General features: G+C 55.0%; 2 protein-coding genes across 2 annotated transcripts; one reads left to right on the forward strand and one right to left on the reverse strand.

Annotated features, from left to right (window-relative positions):
- Window positions 1-1,166: 1,166 nt before the first annotated feature.
- Window positions 1,167-3,567, reverse strand: EsH8_I_000746 (uncharacterized protein; the record flags this gene model as incomplete). The annotated part of the gene is made up of 6 exons (XM_083268159.1): window positions 1,167-1,757; window positions 1,853-1,984; window positions 2,042-2,386; window positions 2,449-3,061; window positions 3,123-3,261; window positions 3,327-3,567. 6 exons carry the CDS (start codon window positions 3,565-3,567, stop codon window positions 1,167-1,169), a joined length of 2,061 nt encoding a protein of 686 aa, XP_083118597.1.
- Window positions 3,568-12,214: 8,647 nt separating this feature from the next.
- EsH8_I_000747 (uncharacterized protein) lies at window positions 12,215-18,360 on the forward strand (the record flags this gene model as incomplete). Its single annotated transcript, XM_083268160.1, has 4 exons — window positions 12,215-12,972; window positions 13,033-17,032; window positions 17,084-18,175; window positions 18,244-18,360. 4 exons carry the CDS (start codon window positions 12,215-12,217, stop codon window positions 18,358-18,360), a joined length of 5,967 nt encoding a protein of 1,988 aa, XP_083118598.1.
- Between the last annotated feature and the right edge of the window lie 463 nt (window positions 18,361-18,823).

An 18,823-nucleotide genomic window follows, 5' to 3' on the forward strand; every position in this document is an offset into this window, starting at 1 on the left:
CGATGGGCTTAGAGTTATGCGACGTGTGGCGTGTGAACGCAAGATAGAGAGGGAGGGGAGGGGGGAAGAGACTGCGTCCACGTAGTGCATGTGTCAGCTCTACCCGTCTGTCATCCCCAAGGTAAGGCAAGTCAAAATAAGCCTCGCCGCTTCGGAAACAGAACACCTTTCAAACAAGTTGCAGGGTAAAAGGGGATTGGATGACACTGCAGTGCGAACAGGGATGGCCGGTGGAAGCAACGGGAGAAATGGGCGAAACAATGGACAAAGGAAATAAATACACGCATGGAAATAGGAAATGACCTCGTTGGTTGACGTCAGACGAATGATGCGGCAACTCGACAGAGTGCTCAAGTCTCCAGTGGTGCAGTCAGAAGAGGCGAGAGAGCATGGAGGCAGCCCCACGCCCAGCTCGCCCGCCACCACCTCACTACGGCACCTCCCTCGGGGTCACGGTCATCCCCTGGAACAACGTCGGCTAGCCTGTGGAGCCCTAAGTCGACCAACCAGGGGAATGTTTTCGGCGCATCAATCACCAACTTCGGGCATGCAGTGAGCTGATTCGCTCAGGCTCAGTCTCGAACGCACCACCACCAGCAACACACATTCATTACCTCAGCACCGAGCAAAGACCCTTCCCTGCCTTGCTGAACAAAACATACCTCGAGGAAAAGTTGGTGCGCACCCTAGACAGTACGGAGGTTTCTTGGGCCGGTCGCAGCGGTGCATTGCCTGGCTGCCCAAATAATCCCCTCACATGTGCTACTGTCCTAATTCCGACCCACTTGATCGCGAATCGCGAATCGCGAGATGCGAGATGCGAGATGCGAGATGTGTGGTGCAAGATGGATGCGGGATCTAGGTCGAAAGTGGCAACCCGGTGGGAGAATAAGCACGAAGATGAGGCTCAAAGGGGCTGCAGGAACCAAATGCTATCACCCGAAAGCACCAATCTCTGCAGGCCAAGGCGGACCAAAGTATCTGTCATGTGTCAATCCGCCGTCCTCGAGTCTACACCACAAATTCCCCGAATCTATACAGTTTGCCATGTCACTATCAAGCCGAGTCAAGCATCTGCCTTGGTCCGACATGCTTTCATGACGCAGTTACAAACCCTCTCTCCCCGCCATTCCTGCTCGATTGCTCTCCCATTATCCCGCTGAATGTCATCGGGGTAAAGGTGTCGCCACCGCTGCCATCTTGCCCACCTTGTTCTTCGCCGTGCGCCACAGGGTCCCCCAAGCAGCACCAAGCCACCGTCCCATCGACGTCAAAGTCAACGTCAACGAATGAACGACCCCGGCATGGGTTGGAGCACCCACACCCACCACCGGGCTGTTTGGCGAGTTTGATGCCGCCTTGGCAACCGTCGGTGCCGTGTGGATCGAGGATGCGGCAGTATGCTCCGGATTTAGCCTCATCCTGCCGGGCGGGGGTCTCTCGTTCTCGGCCGCGTCGCGGGCGTCTCGAGCATTCCACGGATACGAGATTCGTCTTTTCGCCAGAGATGCCCAAACCTTTTCTTTCGGATTATCGCCACCAGCACCGCCCCCGGCGCGCCGCACGCGACCACCGCCTATCGGCTTGACGATGGCCAGCGTTACGATTGTCATGACGACGCTGGCGACTGCCCACGTCCCGAACGCCGCGGCCGAGAAGTGGTATATCGGGACCGGGCCTTCGGGCACATCTCTGGCGCCGCTCTCGTTTTCGTTCGAAAGGTCCTGAAACTTGACAATATCTGTACTCAGGACGGTCTGCTCACACACATATTGGTCACTGCATCCGATCTGCGCATCCGAATTCCTCTCCTGTTTCTCCCCTCGCACACCTCCCCGATGATTTGACTTACCGATACTACAGTGACCGGCAGCAGAATCAGGGCTATGAAGGACAATTGTTTCATCGCGGAAGAATCGTCTGCCGTCAGCTCGGCGATCGTCTTCATCTGCAGAGTCGAGTGGTGTGTTTGCAGCCGTTGAATCTGTGTCTACACGTTGAGCTGCCCTTCCCCGAACTCATGGGCTGGGCCGCTACTCACGTATTCTTCCCGGTTCTTGGCAAGCCTGTCGAGAGCCTGCGCCCTGTCCACCCAGTCCTCCATTTCCTCAATCACTAACGTCACCTTGTCTGCAAAGTCTTGGATATGCGTCCGCATCTCGTTGCCGTGGCGGTCTCCCAGGCAGGCGAGGTCACCGGCCACCTCCTCGACAAAGAACTTTCGGACATGTCGTAGCACTTGGAGGTTGTTGTCAACTCTCATGGCGCTTTGGTGCCGCTGTTCCATAAGGAACGCCATCCTGCGCAGATCCTGGGCGTGGATCTGCTCCTGCGGTTCCTCCTCTACCATCTCGTCGTCGTCGAAGGGATACACGTATGGTTTGGTCTAGAGTTCTCTCAACCTTCTGTGGCCACGAGCTAATGCAATTCCGGTGACCGGGGACTCACCAGATCCGAGAGCCGCCTCTCGGTGTCTTGAAGGTGGTGCGAAAACTTCCCGACGGACCACTCGGCGACGGCAAGAAGGCAGTTCAAGCTGATGCGGAAGCGCTCGGGGGCATTCAGCGATGCCAGCGCGTCCAAGTCCCCCGCCAGGCTTTCTTTGAGAGTGTTCCAAAGCTGGTTCTGCGTGCCCTCGCCAATGTCTGGGTGGTAGCACCTCGGGCTGGCGAGCAGCCACACCGCTGCGCCCTCGACAAGGTCGAAGTGGAGGTACGCAACGGCGGAGTGCGTCTCCCACCGAGGCGCCCGGGCGGCGTCGGCGTCCCGCGGCAGCGCATGCTGAGGGTATTCGCGCATGCTGAACAGTGTGAGACAGACTTGCACGTGCGTGCCGCTGCGGCCCAACCCCGCGAGGCCGGGCTGCCGTCTCTGGGGCGGGAGAGTCGAGCGGCCTCGGAACCCCGCGAAGCTCATGCTGCTGGCGAAGCTCCAGGACTCGCCGCCGCTCGCGAGGAAGGTCAGGATGTGCGCCGGGACCTGGTGGTACGTGAGTATCTCCAGGAGGACGTCTTCGTCGAGGTTGAGCAGCAGCGAAGTCGGCCAGAGGCGCTCAAGTAGACTGCCGTCCGTGTCAGCAGCGCCTCCCAGAACCGAACCGAGCTGCTCCTTTGGCAACCTACACGACGCGCAGCGGCGGGTCCCGCGCGAGCTTGCCTGATCCCGTTGGCCACTTTGTCGATCTCGGCCACGACAACTTGCTCCGTAGTCCGTCGACGTCGCGGATGGCGTGCAAGTTGGCCCTGGCCTTTGTCGGATTCTCTGACCCGCGTCAACGGGGCCCTTCATTAGCAAATATGCCCCGGTCTAGACCGACACCGACTCACCTTTCCAACTTGGCGGCGTACCGAAATCGCTCCCTGCTGCGGGCACCTCTCCAAGGTCTATGATGACCAGCGGCGACCCCCTTCCCGAGCCCCCGTCAAAGATCCTGGCCTTGTTGGCTGCGTAGTGCTCGCGCCGTGCTTGGAGCGCTGCCGGCCGCTCGTCCTGGCATGCGAGCGAGTCCGGGTACGTCGACGCAGCCCCGAGTCTCTGCAGAAAGAGGCACTCTTGCTCGTCAGTCATGATGTTCTGTATCTTCTGCTTTCATATAAAAAAATTTCAAAGATTTTTTTTCATACAATACAACTACGAGGTGTCTCTTGGAGAGGAATGAAAGAGGAGTATATGACTGGGTCGACATGGCCCGGCGGCAGCAAGGCTTTTGCTTTTCTTCAACTTTCGCGCTCCTTCCCCCGCTGCCGCCGCCGCCTGAATGTCCCCCCTCGAGGCGAAGCTCCGAGTGTGCGCCGTCAGAGGGTTGATGATGCCTTGTGCAACGTGTTGCATCGCACAGGTGGAGCTGCCACCCGGTAACCTGCTGCTCGAACAGAATTGCAAGGCGCACATTGGCCATCAGCGCAACAAGGGAACACTGGCGGCATCGGCACGAGGTAACACGGTCACAAGGCCATCCGATCAAGCATGTTCACGCTGGCAAGCGGAATGCCTGAAGAAGGAGCACAAATCGCATTAGAGAGGCCCCCAACCTGTGCATTATATGATACCTATCGTTGAAAGTTCTTCATCGCCCGTGCCGTCTTCTTCGGGTCGAGTCTCCCGAGCTCTGTGTCAATCCACGAGAGAACCGATGCAAAGTTAGCCTGTTTCCTTCCAAGTACCTTCCTCACGGCGTCAAGAGCCAGCCTGATTCAGAGTCAGCTGGGATCCATGTCAACGGGACGTTGGCTTGTTGGCTTGCACTTACCAAGTGACGTGCGTCTTCTCTACAGCGCAGGCGTACCCTGGGTACTTCTGCCTCCTTGTCTTGCTCGTTAGCAGCACCAAGGCCACATCGATGACCAGTGTTACAGTTTCTGGTGAGATTGTGAGCTTAAGGGAGACAGCAAAGTAATGGCACAAGGCTTGCGGGGTGCTCACGCATGACTAATCCGTCGCCGGGCCGCTTGTCCGCGGGGAGGCAGCGCCAGTAAGCCCACATCTTCTCGGCCGTCTCCGTGAATGCCTTGTGCAGGTTCGACATGACAGTCTCGAGGGCGTTATGCTTAGTGTCGTAGAACATGAGGTGCGACTGAATCTTGAAGGTATCTACAGGAATCGTCAGCAGAACGAACGGCGTGATCCCTTCTGCCGGGATGTTCTCACTCAAGATCCTCCTCTGGAAGTTCTGGCCGGGCTTGTTTCCGTAGTCGACCGTCAAGGCGTTGGATACTACTGATGTTCCGGTTGGTTATGATAATTGCTCTGTTTTTGTTCCGGGGCCGTATCAAACTCACCTGGGTCCTTGGCATTTTCTCGGTCCTTGACAATGTCAAGCGTCTTGTAATCGATGCCCAAGCCACAGTAGGGGAATTGAGAACCACTCGACACTCTAGGTATCCCTATGCCCCCAAGCTCCATGTCGAAGTTGACTAGGGTCTTGTTGGGGTTGACTGTCACCCCGTAATCTGGGAACCCGCCGTGCATTACCTCTACAAACTTGCGGGCTTTCGCTTTGTCTGTCGTGACGAGAAGAAAGTCGTCAATCAGTCTTAGGAGAAGACAGTCCCCGCCTGCCAAAAACGAGAGATGCTGCGCCTCCAGATCGGCGTAAAAGTAGTTACACAAGGCCGAAGAAAGCACAGAACCTTGGGGGATGCCCTTCTTCTGCCTGTAGAACTTCTTGCCAACCTTGACAAGATTTTGCTGGATGTGCGAAGTCATCAACTCCATCAGGTCGACGGTCGCGAGCTCCTTTCTCATCATGTTTCCTACAAAAACAGTGTTTTTGCGGTGTATTCCGAGACGGTTCTCGACCAGCTGCGAGAAGTTGGCCGAGTCATTAGGGGCGATGGCGATGGAGTGCCACCGCCGCGTGAGCTTGGAAACCGCGTGATATTGGTGCCTACCATCCAATAGACCGGCTTTGACTTCAACGTGCCTCTTCATGATGTACTGCTTCTGACTTGGGACACCTTTCATCAACTCAATAACGGCTCTCTGGGGAATCGTATCAAAAGCAGATTGTACGTCTGCTTTGGCGAAGTAGAACTTTGGCAGTTGATCCCCGAAGCTTGCGCTGAAAGCATTTACACGTGAGTAGATATCGCCCACCGAAAACATTGACGAGCCAAGCTTAGAGGGGTTGCTCTCCTGTGGACGGTTAGCATGGAGAAACCTACCAGAGACCTATTCAGATCCTTACCGTTTCAAACTTAAGCATGGAGTAAACAGGACCAAGCACGGCATTGATGCTTGGCCCAAGTATCGTACTATTGCCCTTGATCGCGGTCCTCCTCCGCAGGTTCATTATCGGCCGCATGGACTTTCCCTTGGGCAGCAGCCTGATGCGGCTGAAGCCCAATCTTCTGGAGTCGAGGACTCGGGCTGCTTGATCTGACTTAACTTCCTCAAACATATTTCTTCGGAGGGTTGCCATCGCTGGCTCAGCCACATGCCGCCAAACGTCGTGTCGGAAGAAAAATAGTCGATATCGATGAGAACTCGATTCGGTAATGTAGAAGTTGCTGCGTAAAAGGGGTATCAAGAGGGAATCAAAAATATAGTACAAAAATTCGTTCAAAATCTCAAGACGTTTCTTCATATCAGATTGACTGGTCTTCAGGCCCTTCAAGCCAGGTGGCGCCAGCCATTCCATGCTTGCGACCTAAGTGACTGTGTCAACGGAGGTTTACGGGTAACCACGAATGCCTGCTTACCTTGAGCCCATCTGACACTTCGTGTAGAGACATGCTTTCAAACCTCCGTAGTTTTATAAAGTGGTCGACTTTCTTGAGTATGAGGCGCTTGTTGTACGACTGGCTTTCACCAACGCCCCAATATTCATTCGGGATGATCTTAGCAAGCACGGCCTGACAAAAGGCCGACACGTGGGATGTAGGGGTTGCGAGTTCGGTAATTGCATCGAACTTGATCACTGGTGTAGATGGTGCCGGTTGACGTGACTTGTGTCGACTTTGTGTCGCCCTTCTGGGAAGGCCAGCAGGCAAAACCGGTAAAGTGCTACTTCCCGGTGCCTGCGAGGCCACAAATTTCTGAGATTGCTTCATTGTATTCTTCGCCACAGGCCTGCGAACTTTAGCGTCTATGGCAGATGGGCAGTAGTGACGCAGCAACTCGGCGTACGCGCAGCGGCTGTGAAGACTTTGTAATCGCTGGACAAGTCGTCTCACATCTCCCCGCAGTCTCTTTGGGGCTCGAATGCTCCGGTCTTTGGATACCGAGGAGATTTCTTCTTCGCGAAGGGTATAGTCTGGAAATTTTTGGGAAGTCTTGGAGTGATCTATTTTGGAAGTGAAGACGTTGTGCAAACCAAACTGTCGAGGAAACAAGTACATCATGACCTTCAATGTATTGTGCTCATTGGTTTGGTCCGGCGTTGAGTTTTCCTTCGTATCCGTTTGCTCCAAAGGATGAATATACGGGCACCGGGTTAAGACGTCTGGGATGTATAATTAGCAGTAGCCCGTAGCATGGTTGATTTGCGCCTCACGTATATGTCTGAGGCCGTATTGTACATTGCCCTTGGCAGTTAGTGCAGCTCGGGCGTAGAGCATGCGATTTCTCATGAATGTTATTTCAGAGGGAAGACGTTCAAGGCTAGGCTCCAGTTTCTTGGGATTGCCGCTTTGCTGCTTCGCCTTGTCTTGGTCTGCATCAACAGACACCCCCGTCTCCGACAATGGGATGCCACTAAGCTGGTACATATTTCCGACGCCTGCCTGGACAGGGACAAATATTGCCATATCAATGAGCAGGTCATTCATGATCTGTTCGCCTGATTTACCCAGGAGCATGAGTAGCTGAGGCCACGGAGTGTCCTTGAGTGTTTGAACATGGTGGTTTGGATGGACGGAAGCAAGGCCGGGAATCGACCCAGCACTGTCGGGACCACTCTTGTAGGCGGCATTCTGCGCCCGTCTCCTGAAGCCGTCGCATAGAAGATGTTTAGGCCAGGTGACGGTAGGCTGCGTTCTTGAGAAGAGTTGCCAGACAGCGAAGTCAACGATCTGAGGATGCCAGTTAGCCTTGAACGCATGATTGGCCAGGTAGCTTGGCTGACCTCTGACTGTGAGTAAGTAGCCCCAGCTAGCCCTCCCGAAAGCGTCACAACAGATTCATTGCCCTTTTGTGAGAAGGATCTCCATTGCTCCCACCGAGCATCAGGCTGAGCCTTGGGCCGATGATGTGTGCAGACCAATGTCGTGTCTAGCAACCGGGACAGCGCCGGTATAACTTCTTGGAGTCCTTCGCTTGATGTTGAATCGTCCTTCCCTAGTGACGCAAGTTTCTTGCGACGAAGTCTTGATGAGCCTGGAAGCTTGGAAAGCAGGTAGTCGCGAAGCGTCTGGACGCTGTGGTAGTACTGCTGTAGGAAAAAAGGCTTGATCTGACCCTTGGGTGGATCGAGTCTGGCCCTCTTGGGTTTGGGATGATCCTGATGCAATCCATCGAGCGCCTGCGCTTTTCTCTTGGGCACCATTGCGTCGGCTTGAAGTCAGCTGAAAATCAACATCGGATTCGAGGTGTGGTTGAGCCCCTGTCGTCTCTCATAATTGAATCGAGGTCGAAAATGACGTCTCCGATTCAACGCCTTGGCAGCACAATCAGATACTGTACGCTAGAACATGTCAATGCAGGTATGCTTGCAAGCCACGTACCAGGAAAATAATAGCAATCAATTTGTGGAGGCAACGTCGAGGACGGATACGGGACGATGTCGTTTACAGAGGTTGACAAGCGCGACAGCTCAACGCGTCTTTGGGTAGTGGCTACAGCACATGCACCTGGAAGGCTTAGAATAGGTAGTACGTACCGCGCCGCAACGGTCGATACGGTACGTACTGGTGGTGCCGTGGTGGTGGTTGGTCTAGGCGCATCCAACCTGCAAGTGGATGTGGGACGACGGTGCACGTCCAGTGATCTGCCGAACACGGGCGCCGTCTCAAAACGGTGGCTTTGTGGCTTTGGTATCCCCTCAATGACGCTCAAGCCACCAGGAGCGCAAGCCCGTGGACGCCTATGTACCCCAACTGGGGGCTTTGGTGAGACGATTGGTGGTCGTGGGGGTCCACCAACTCCCGCCACTTGAGGTGGAAATTCATCAAAGGCACGGCCGGCGGGTTCGTGGACCTCTCAAACCGCCCCCAGCCCTGAGCCACTCATTGTGGTCCTGCAAGTGGAATAACCCGCACGGCATTGTCCTGCGCTAACTAATTATGCATCGTCACTTGGCCCTCGAACTGGGCTGAGCTGGGCCGAGCTCGATGCAAGGGCGCCGTGTTCTTGTTGCCCTGCGGTGCTACATCATGCCGTCCACCCAATGCTGCCATTGCCGGGTGAGAGGGAACACCTGGGGGCGGGGGGGGGGGGAGGATTCCTGGTCCACGAAAGACGCGGCACAGAGTGTTGCTCACAAGCCTTGTAGTATGAGCCACTCGGGTGGGCGAACGTGGAGAGAATTACATAGTGAGTCTGTCCAAGATGTTGAAGCCTACAGGAAGAAAAGGGGGGGGGAATTGTTCTTGGTTGACGGTGAATCGAATTCGTTAGGTCGTCAAACTCTTCAAAAGCGCAAGCCTTGAAATATGGGTGCACTGCCGTCGAGCTGTTACCCTCAACATGGCCAAGCCTCTGAAGTCCGAACAAGGCATTGTTGCAGGAGGCAGGGAGCTGAAGCTGGAACAATGCCATCCACCCATCCACTGATTGCCTCACATCATAATTGCAGGCTTAAGCCACGCACAGACTCTTGAGTTGCATTGCGGGACTTCCCTGCGCTCGGGACTGGATGCGTTGGACTGCTTCTCTGCATCTTCCATCCAACACAAATACGAGCTGCGTCTGTTCCACCTGCGCCGGCCTACAATGTGGCAGTTTGTGGCATCCCTCAAAGGTCACTATTGGGAAGGGCAGTCAAGGATTATAAATAAAAAGGTAAACTCAATTTAAATAAATAAAAACCACAGACCACTCAGCTGTGGAAGTAGGCCTGAGGAGTGACGTGGTAGCACGATCCTATACAATCCCAATATCCAGGCGCTTCCCTTTTTTCTCAATGCCCGAAGCACTTCCACTCCCAGTGGCGGTGCATTGGCGGACGTGCTGGCGAATCAACCATGGCGGCGGGTGAACCGGCCCCGTTGGGCGAAGTGGTTTGCATCGGAACCTTGGATGGATTGGAGGACGAGTTAACTCCCTCTGATGTTCCATCCCGGCACCTGGGAGGACTTGGCTTGACTGTAACCCAACCACAACCCTAATCCTGGCCTCGACCCCCGACTTGGACTGTTCTGGACAGGATCCTGGGCACGTAAGCGTGGCATTTCATCTCCGCTTCGGTGCTGACTGCTGGCTACCTATTTGCCGGCGTCAATTTATTTGACCTTGCCATCCGTGGCCTTGATCAGTGTGCCGTGCCGTGCGTTTCGGTGCTGCTGGCGAGGGTTCCTGGCATGGATCCTCCCCCTCTCGGGGCCTCGTGGAATGAACGCATGGCTGTTTGCCGTCATTTGCGGTCATTTACGAGTTCGAAGAGCGGCAAACACAACCGCACTTGACATGGCAAAGCCGGCCCCCGCCGTTCCTTCCGCTTCCGGCCACTGTTGGCGCAAAAGAAAAGGTTTGGCCGATTGATGGTGACGTCTTACATACTACGTTACTCGTGGCCGTGCTTTCTCGGCGCTCTAAGCTTCTAATCGTAGGTTATGGTTTTTTTAAATTCTTTTTTTTAAAACCCATGCGGGTAAGGAGACTAAAAGCACAGGTCCTTAATGCACTCCAGTCCCTTCTCCAATGTCTTGCGTCTCTCTGTTCCTTGAGACCTTGGTCAAGACGGGACGAAGCGAGGGCCAAGAGGCGCACCGGAGTTTGACTCCATATCGAGGGGCAAATAAATAAATAAATAAATAAAAATTGTTTCCCCTTTGGACAAATCGTGACTAACTCTTTTTGCAAGATCACACCCTGCAGCATGGAGGATGAAATTTCAGAAGTGGAAAGAAATGCTTGCCGGTACAGGCGATTCGAAATCAAGGTACAAACTGCATCGACCTTCGTGGTCGGGATTTGTTGTTTGTATTCTCTAGGCTTCTCCACGTCTTTGGGGCCTTGTCCTGGACGTGTTTTCCAAGGTCCAAACAGTTCGGTGGAGGTTGACAGGGAAATGTAGACGAGTTGCAAATTGAAGTCTTGTTTTTGCGCTGGCAGTATGAATCAGAATCAGCCCCAGCTAAATCCGGTTTTTATTTTTATTTTTTTTTATTTTGGGGGGGAGCGGAGGTTTTTTTTTGGTCCGCCAGGCCGTTGCGATCAGAGCGGGTTAGGTGCCTTACATAGTGTGGTGTGTAGTGCAGAAAGAAGGGCCGGCCGTTGCCAAAGTTAATTCCCCCACATCTTTTCGTGACTGTCGAGCTTGGCTCTTGCCAAAGGGACTGACTGTATTGTGCGAAGTAGGTAGTAGCTGCGCACGCAAACCGCATGATCGTGTTGGGATTTCGGTCCTGGGCGCAGCTTTCGCTCCCTCTCTCCCCTCCTCCCTCTTTCCCGAGCCTCCGGACAGGCCAGGCCTACCGTCATCGCCTCCCTCTCTCTCCCTGAGTCCCTCCCTCCCCAAGTCCCTGCTTTCCTGACGGATACCTGCCAAGCTGCCTGCGTGACCGATTCGTGCTCCGCCCGTACCTTGCACACGGCGTCCAATCCTGCTCTTGCTCCTGCTTTTGCGCCTGCTCCTGTTTTCTTCTTTTCCCGGCGGCCACCCAGACCGGATTGGATCTATCGTGACCGATTGACCGATACCCTCGCCTTTTGCTACACCCGCCCCACTTGCCGTCTCAGCTCACCATTGACCACGACCTTGCTGCATATCCGTCCGTACCTTCCCTCAGGTACCTGAATTGGCAGCCAGAACCTTTTTGACTCCGCCCATTTTTTGTGCGCGCAAAAGAAGGAAGGCAGGAGGTGTAGATAGATAGCAGCTACGTACCTGCCCGTCCGCCAGCCAGTCTTATGCAGTATTTCCAGGTAAGAAGGCGCCGTGCCGATTCCCCTCATTCCCCTTCTCCTCTTCCTCAAGAATGAGTACGGAGGCAGGAGCTGCCACCTTCTCCTCTCTACTTCACTATCCCCACACCCACTAAGCGGCGCACACCTCCCGTCCTTCCCCCTCCTCCCCCATCTGCCTCCTCACTCACACCTCGCTGAGGTATTCCTTCTCTCCCGCTTCGCTCCATCTGTGTGTGCGTGTGTGTATGTGCGCGTGCGCCGACGTCTCCCTACCTTGCCTTGCCTTTACTTTCCACCACTCCAACCTCGCTCTTGCCATCCCAACTTGCTGCGTCCGATTCACCAACACATGACCCCGGAAAGACCAGAAAAATTAACACTCAAAGAAAGGATCGCAGATCTCTCGTCTCGACTCCAGCAAACCATCTAATCTCCATAAAACCCCCCACAGAGCAAAAGTCGCACCACGGTTATTCCTGCGGTGGCCACCCATCCATGCATTAAGATTTGCTGTCGATAGGCCCCGGACACTGCCAACGCTCGCCAACCAGGGTCTGCCCGTCGCCTCTCCAAACTGTCGTTGCCCACTCAGCTTGCAGGCCAACACATCAATGCTTCCCAACCCAAACATCCCACACAGCCTGCATGGGTCTCTGGAATTCCTGACGAGCCAGTCCACCCGACACGCCTGACTGATGTTCAGGCCACAATGGAAGCTGGCAGTCCAGAAGAGGAGGACCGCCGGGCCACCGTGCTGCAACACGAGCAGCACCAGGTGCATCTCCAGCACTACCAGCCACAACCTTTCGCTTCTCCCCAGTACTCGCACCAACTCCATCGTCAACCCAACTTCGACCGGAATTACGAGTATCACGAGCCCCATCTCGACCCCGACTCCGACTCCGATCGCCATCACCGCCGATCCGACTCTTCGTCCAAACAACCCCATCATTACTACCTCCCTAGCAGCCCCGTAGCGAACGGCTTCCACCACCCGAACTTGGATGCCTCTGCCGCCAACACGGCTGGGGCCTTCGCCGCCGGTGGTCATGCTCACAACGCAGTGAACCCGGATGAAATTTACCGAAGCTATCGAGGCGTGCAGTCGTCAAATAACCATCATCGAACCCCTTCATCAGACAACGAATACATGGCGACCTCGGTATCTCGAGCCCGCGACAACCCGTCCCTGCGGCCAAACGGCAATGGCAGCAACCCTAAGCCCCCTCCGGCGCCGGCAGGCCGTACCGCCTTGCGTCCCTCGCAGCGATCCGCCTCTGCCCCCATCGAACCCCCAGTCGGCGCGCCGAGGACGAATACAAACCGCAAGCCGAGCGTCAAGGACTTGACCAAGAGATTCGACCAGCAACCTTCGACCACGATACCGCGGCCGCCCGTGCGAGGTGTCCCGATACGGCCGAACAGAGCTGCGACGAATGTCGACAAAACGACAGCTAGTGGGAATGGGTCAACATCATACTCTACACTAAGAACTTCGGTGAACCGTGAACTGACACCCGACTCCAGTAGAGGGACCGTTGCTCGAACACAACGAACGAAATTCGTCGCCGAGGACCAATTATCCAACAACTCCCAATCCTTCGCCAGCCGCATTGCCAAGCCGCGAACCTCGGACTCGATTACGGGCAGTGCACATGCATCCAAGTCTATGTCAAACCTTCAGCACAAGTCCCCATCATTACCCCCGTCCTCTCCTCGAGCGCCGGGCTTGCTTTTCGGTGAAATACTTCCAGAGCAGCGTGACACCTCAACCGTGGGATTTGGAATCGAGGGTTCAGGCGCACGCCCGCGTAGGACTTCAGAGTCAAGCCTATACGTGGCTAAGCTCCATCACCGGACCAAGTCCGATCCTGACCTCGAGCCTGCGTCTCCGACTGATTGGTACCGCACTCCAACCACGCAGCCCAAGGGTACAGCGGGACGTTCGGCCCATACCACTAGAGGTCATGTTCGGGCACATAGCGATGTTGCCGCCTCAAAGGCTGGGGCGCCGATAGTGAGGAAATCATTTACCACACGGCCGATGGCAGAACATGTGCAATCAGATCGGTCTGCCTCACCTACGTCGCGCCTCCCTGTTTCTGTCCGAAAGTTAGCCACCCCCAGCGATTCGACAAGTCCTCCGTCGACACGGGAAAGCTCTAGGGCCAATTCGCCATCCACCTTCAAGCGCCCTACACCTGCAAGCAAAACAAGCCGGACGACCACCCCCGTTAGCCGCGCTAAGACGCCTACCCGAGCGAAGACGCCCACACAATCCACGCCAGGGCGCAAGCCGGCACCTCGAGGCCTCATCACTCCAAACAACAACACTCGTCTCACTGCTTATGTTGCAGCGCCACCTCCCAAGCTCTCTCCTCCTTTGCGCAGTTCTCGACCTCGACAGTCCGTTTCAACAGCAACCACAGCAAGCTCGCGCATGAAGGCCATTGATAGGGCCAGGTCGCCGCACAGGAATGCGCCCAAACAGTCCTCAAAACCCGACGAAACGCCTGTTCGAAGGCGGAAGATATCTGTTGGGCCCATTGATTTTGAGCAACGACGGGAGCACATCAGGCTCGCGTATACTAAGTCCATTCGCGACAGCCAAGTGCGGGATGCGAGACAGGCGGCTGCGAAGCGCAAGGAGCAAGAGTCCGGAGCCGCCAAAGAGGAAGAAGCCATTCCTCCCGTGCCACCAATCCAAAGCTTACCACCTTCCGCGGATAACAATGAGTCTCCCGATCAACCGTCCGAGGAAGTGGCTAAAGTACCGGAGCCGCCCGCGCAACCTGAGCCGCCCGCGCAACCTACGTCGCCCGCGCAGTCGCCTAAGCCACTGACAATTTCGACGGCAGTGCCACCCACGGTCCCTATCGCTCTACCTCCGGCACAGGTCATCGATTCTCCAACACTGGGAATTCCAGGCAGCTTTCCCGCCTTGAGCCCTGCCATCGAAAAGGAAGACATCCCACAATCCGCCATTTCAGCTACCTCGGAGACTACGGAGTTCGACAATGAGCCACAGGTTCTTCCGCCCGTCCGGCTGGAACCAGCGCAACCCCCAACTGGTCTCGGTTTGACGATAGCCCAGCCCGATGGGAATCATGAGCAAGTCGAGATTGAAGAAGTGCGACGACCGCCGACGCCAGAGAAGGTTGAAATTGAGGAGGAGAAGGAGGAGGGGGAGCACCAACAACCGCCGACACCAAAGAAGGCCGAGATTGAGGAAGTGCAACGACCTCCAACGCCCGAAAAGGCTGAATATCATTATCCTTTTGACGATGAGCCCTCTGCCGATGACCACGTATCGATTAAGATCTCGTTGGATCCCACGTCCCCCGAGCAATCGCCCGAGCCGACCCCAACCAGGAGCGAATTTGAGGATCCGTCCGTCCCCGGAGCATTTACCAGTTCCCGGCCAAATTCCGAGGAGTATGAGCCCGTCATTTTTTCGAGTCCTTCGTACGAAACAACAGTCAAGATTCTTCGGCGGGAGTCTGAATACGATTCTCCTCGGCAGGAAACTATTCCTTTCCCGAGGATGGAGTCATATGACGACATTGACAGTCAAAGTCAAATAGACGACACGGACGGGTCCGTCTGCGATGCGTCTTACTTCCACCATACCACGGAGAAGGATCCAGGCGCAGCATTAAGCGACACCTTTGAAAAACCAGAAGACTTCTACGACGGTCGCCACAAGGACAATGATTCGTCCCAGCGAGCGTCAACCTGCGAGTCTTCTGACGCGCAAGATGATCCACATAAGACGAGCCTCGAGAGCCAGGAAACTCGGGACACTTCTCACAGCTTGATGGTTCCACCCTTGCATGGAGCCGTGAACCGAACCAGCCAGCAATCGGCGTGGACTGATTTCTCTGTCGACAGCATCGATACTCTCGACCACAGGACATCTGCCTTCCAAAAAGATGTCCTGCCAATCCCGAAGCCGCCGTATGCGTCCGAACCCATGTATGGATCTGGCTCTAGCAGAGACTCATCCGCTCGGCAGAGCGAGCATTATAGTCCGGATTTCTCGCCATTGGATGCTACAGGCGTCGAGTCGTCGAGCCGTGCTAACATCCACCAACTACCGGAGTTGGATACTGGGGAAGGCTTCTCGATCCCTTACCTTGAGTCCAAGCAGCCATGGCAACCAAAGTCCACATTAACACGTCCGGAACACGAACCTCCGCCAGTGCCCCCTCCCAAGTCAAGATCTTTGTACGAGGGCCGACGAACAGCAGCAAGCAGCTATTATGCCGACAGTCTCCCCGGAAGTACTATTGTGGGCTCTTCTCGGCGTGGGAGCGAGGATGTGTCGCGCCCTGTTTCTACCGCTCACTCCATGGACCACATGTCGATTGAAACTAGGGATTATTCTCTTAGTAGCCAGACGCCAATCGAGTCGTCCGCAACGCCCAGCCGGGAGAAGGACGGACCAACCGGAAAGGAGAGGCACCGCCTTGTGCAACGGCGCAATGTGATCAGGGAACTCGTGGATACTGAAATGGTGTTCGTGAGGGACATGAACATTGTGGAAGAGATCTACAAAGGCACTGCTGAAGCTTGCCCGCGACTGGATGACAAGACTATCAAGCTCATCTTCAGAAACACGGACGAGATTATCGGTTTTCACACTACGTTCTGCGCCCAGCTCAAAGAGGTAGTTTCCACGGTATACGTGCCTCATGGACGTCGTTCGCCTTTGCCGAAGGAGGAATCGCTGGCCTCTGACCAGACTGGAAACACCTCAGCCAACCCAGCCACAGCCACATCTGAGCTTGATGACGACAAAGACAGAGCCACATCAATTGGTCCTGTCTTCAAGAAGAACATTGAGCAGATGAGGCTCGCCCATGAGGGTTTCTTAAGAAATAGCGACCATGCAGCAAAGCGCTTGATCCAGATTCAGCAGGACCCGACAGTAAAGGTCTGGCTCAATGAGTGCAACGAAGTGGCTAAGGACCTCACGGCGGCTTGGGATCTGGATTCTCTGCTCATCAAGCCCATGCAGCGAATTACGAAATACCCCAACCTTATCGCGGAGCTTCTTCGACACACGCCTCAAGATCATCCAGACCGCGCCGAGCTTATGTCCGCTAAGGAGGTGTTGGAGTTGGCTATTGTCGAGATCAACACTACGAAGAAGAATTTTGAACTTGTTGGGCAGATCGTCGGTCGAAAGAGGAAGGAATCTGATGTGAAGGCCGGTTTTGCTCGAGCATTTGGCAAGAGAGTGGACAAGCTCCAGGCCGCAAGCTCGAGAATACCCGAAGACGCGGTATACGCCAAGCTCCACGAAAAGTTTGGCGATGACTACCTTCGGCTTCAAGTTGTTCTCAGGGATGTCGAGTTTTACACCCGGCAGGTCAGCGCTTATGTCCACGAATTTCTCCAGTACCTGTCGGCAATGGAGCTTGTCATGCGACTTCAACCAGGGAGCTATCCAGAACTGGAAAGCAAGTGGGTGCAATTCAACGTTTCGATGAGAGACATTGAGAAAATTGCCCTGGAAGAACATGTGAGTCAGCGTGTCTCCGAAGTTGTGTTTCGCATACTAACGCTCGAGAAGCTTCAGCAGGTTCGGAAACATGTCATCGAGCCATTCGAGCATGTTATCAAGGCGTACGGCAACCCCTCACTCGCGATGAAGAAGCGAGCGAAGCGTCGACTCGACTTCGAAAGATCAGAGCAGATCAAGAAGGGCGGGAAGGCGGTGGACGCCAGGCTTAAGGAGCTGGTCGAACAGTACGACGCCCTCAACGAGACCTTGAAGAAGGAGCTGCCGCAGTTGTCCGCCTTGACGGAGAAGATTGGCAACATTTGCCTCGGCAATTTTGTCAACATCCAGGCGAATTGGTACTCGATTTGGGTGGAGAAGGTGAAGAAGGTGACAGGAGAAATGGGGCCACCACCAGAGGTTCCCGACATCGTGGCCACATTCCAGCGTGATTACAAGTACGCACAGGAGTTGTTTACGAACATTGGGATCTTGAACCCTGCATACAAGGGCAGGACGTCGCAGTCGACCACGGCAAGCACAGACGACATCACATCTAAACACCGCCCTCGACCTGTCGAAGCCCCCCAACGAGGCAGGGGGCTGTCAGTGAACGGCGACCATGCTCCGATTCTGCCGACACCAGACTTTGCTAAGCGACACAGTGGCCAGTTCACTCTGTCGCCAAGCACCACGCCCCTCAGCCCGCATCAATTCTACTACCGAGATTACTACACTGGCGCCAATGGACAGCGGCCATCGGCAAGTGGCTCGCCAGTCACAGGAGAACAATCGCCTGTACCGCGTGCAAATGCTCCCCCGCCATCGGCTCGGCCCGGAACAGGCAGAAGTCACGAAGCAAGCGGTCTGCCCCGACAGAGCACCGAATCAACAGCACAAAGCAGAAGAGACTCCAATCCGGCATACCAGCCCCAGAACCCAGGCAGTGAGTCTAGGCGATTCTCAGGCCTGTTTCATTCGGCTCTTCCAATGCCGGACGGCGTGGAAGAAAGTCAGAGATCGTCACGAGCATCATCACGTGAGCGTGTACCAGCCGGGAATGGGTACAATGTGCTCTGGCTGGCAGCGTCATTATTCGAGTTCAACATTGAAACAACAAAGCATGAGGCCGGGTACCCGTACCTTACGTACCAGGCCGGTGAGGTGAGTGCTTTGGCGGGTTTCGGTCCACACCATGAAGAGTTAAAAGGCTAACTGAGCTTCTTACCTAGATCTTTGATGTCATTGCTGAGAAAGGCGAGCTGTGGCTTGCCAAGAACCAAGACGACCCTGACGATCAAGTTGGATGGATTTGGTCCAAGCACTTTGCGAAACTGGCCGATTCATAGAGCCTATGCACATGCACAGCCGGCGTTATCAAAAGTACACCAGATGAATGATTTCTTTTTTACCCATGGGCAGGCCATGGTCTGCGTGCAGTCAGGCACATGCGCGCTCAAAAGCAACCGAGCCGGGATACGTCCATCCCAACGGCATGTATTAGTGCTGACGAAAAGAAAGAAAAAAGGAGGCCCAACCAGCCAACGATTTCATTTCACTTTGCAGGAAAGCTTGGGCTTGGTTCAGAAGGGACCAGCGGCGGTTTATCACCCTCGACGTGTACACTTTTCTTCCTACCTCGATTTTTGATTTTCCTTTGTCCCCTTTTTTGCTCGAGATGGAAACGAGAGATGGCGTTTGATAAAGGCGACATAATGAGGTCTTGACGGATGGAATGCGACCGTGTCAGCTGATACCCATCACTGGCGGCTTCTCATGAAGAAGGATCAGCAATGAAAGCTTTGGGAGCGT

Source organism: Colletotrichum jinshuiense, chromosome 1 (genome assembly GCF_051148585.1).
Source record: "Colletotrichum jinshuiense chromosome 1, complete sequence".
Lineage (NCBI taxonomy): Eukaryota > Fungi > Ascomycota > Sordariomycetes > Glomerellales > Glomerellaceae > Colletotrichum > Colletotrichum jinshuiense.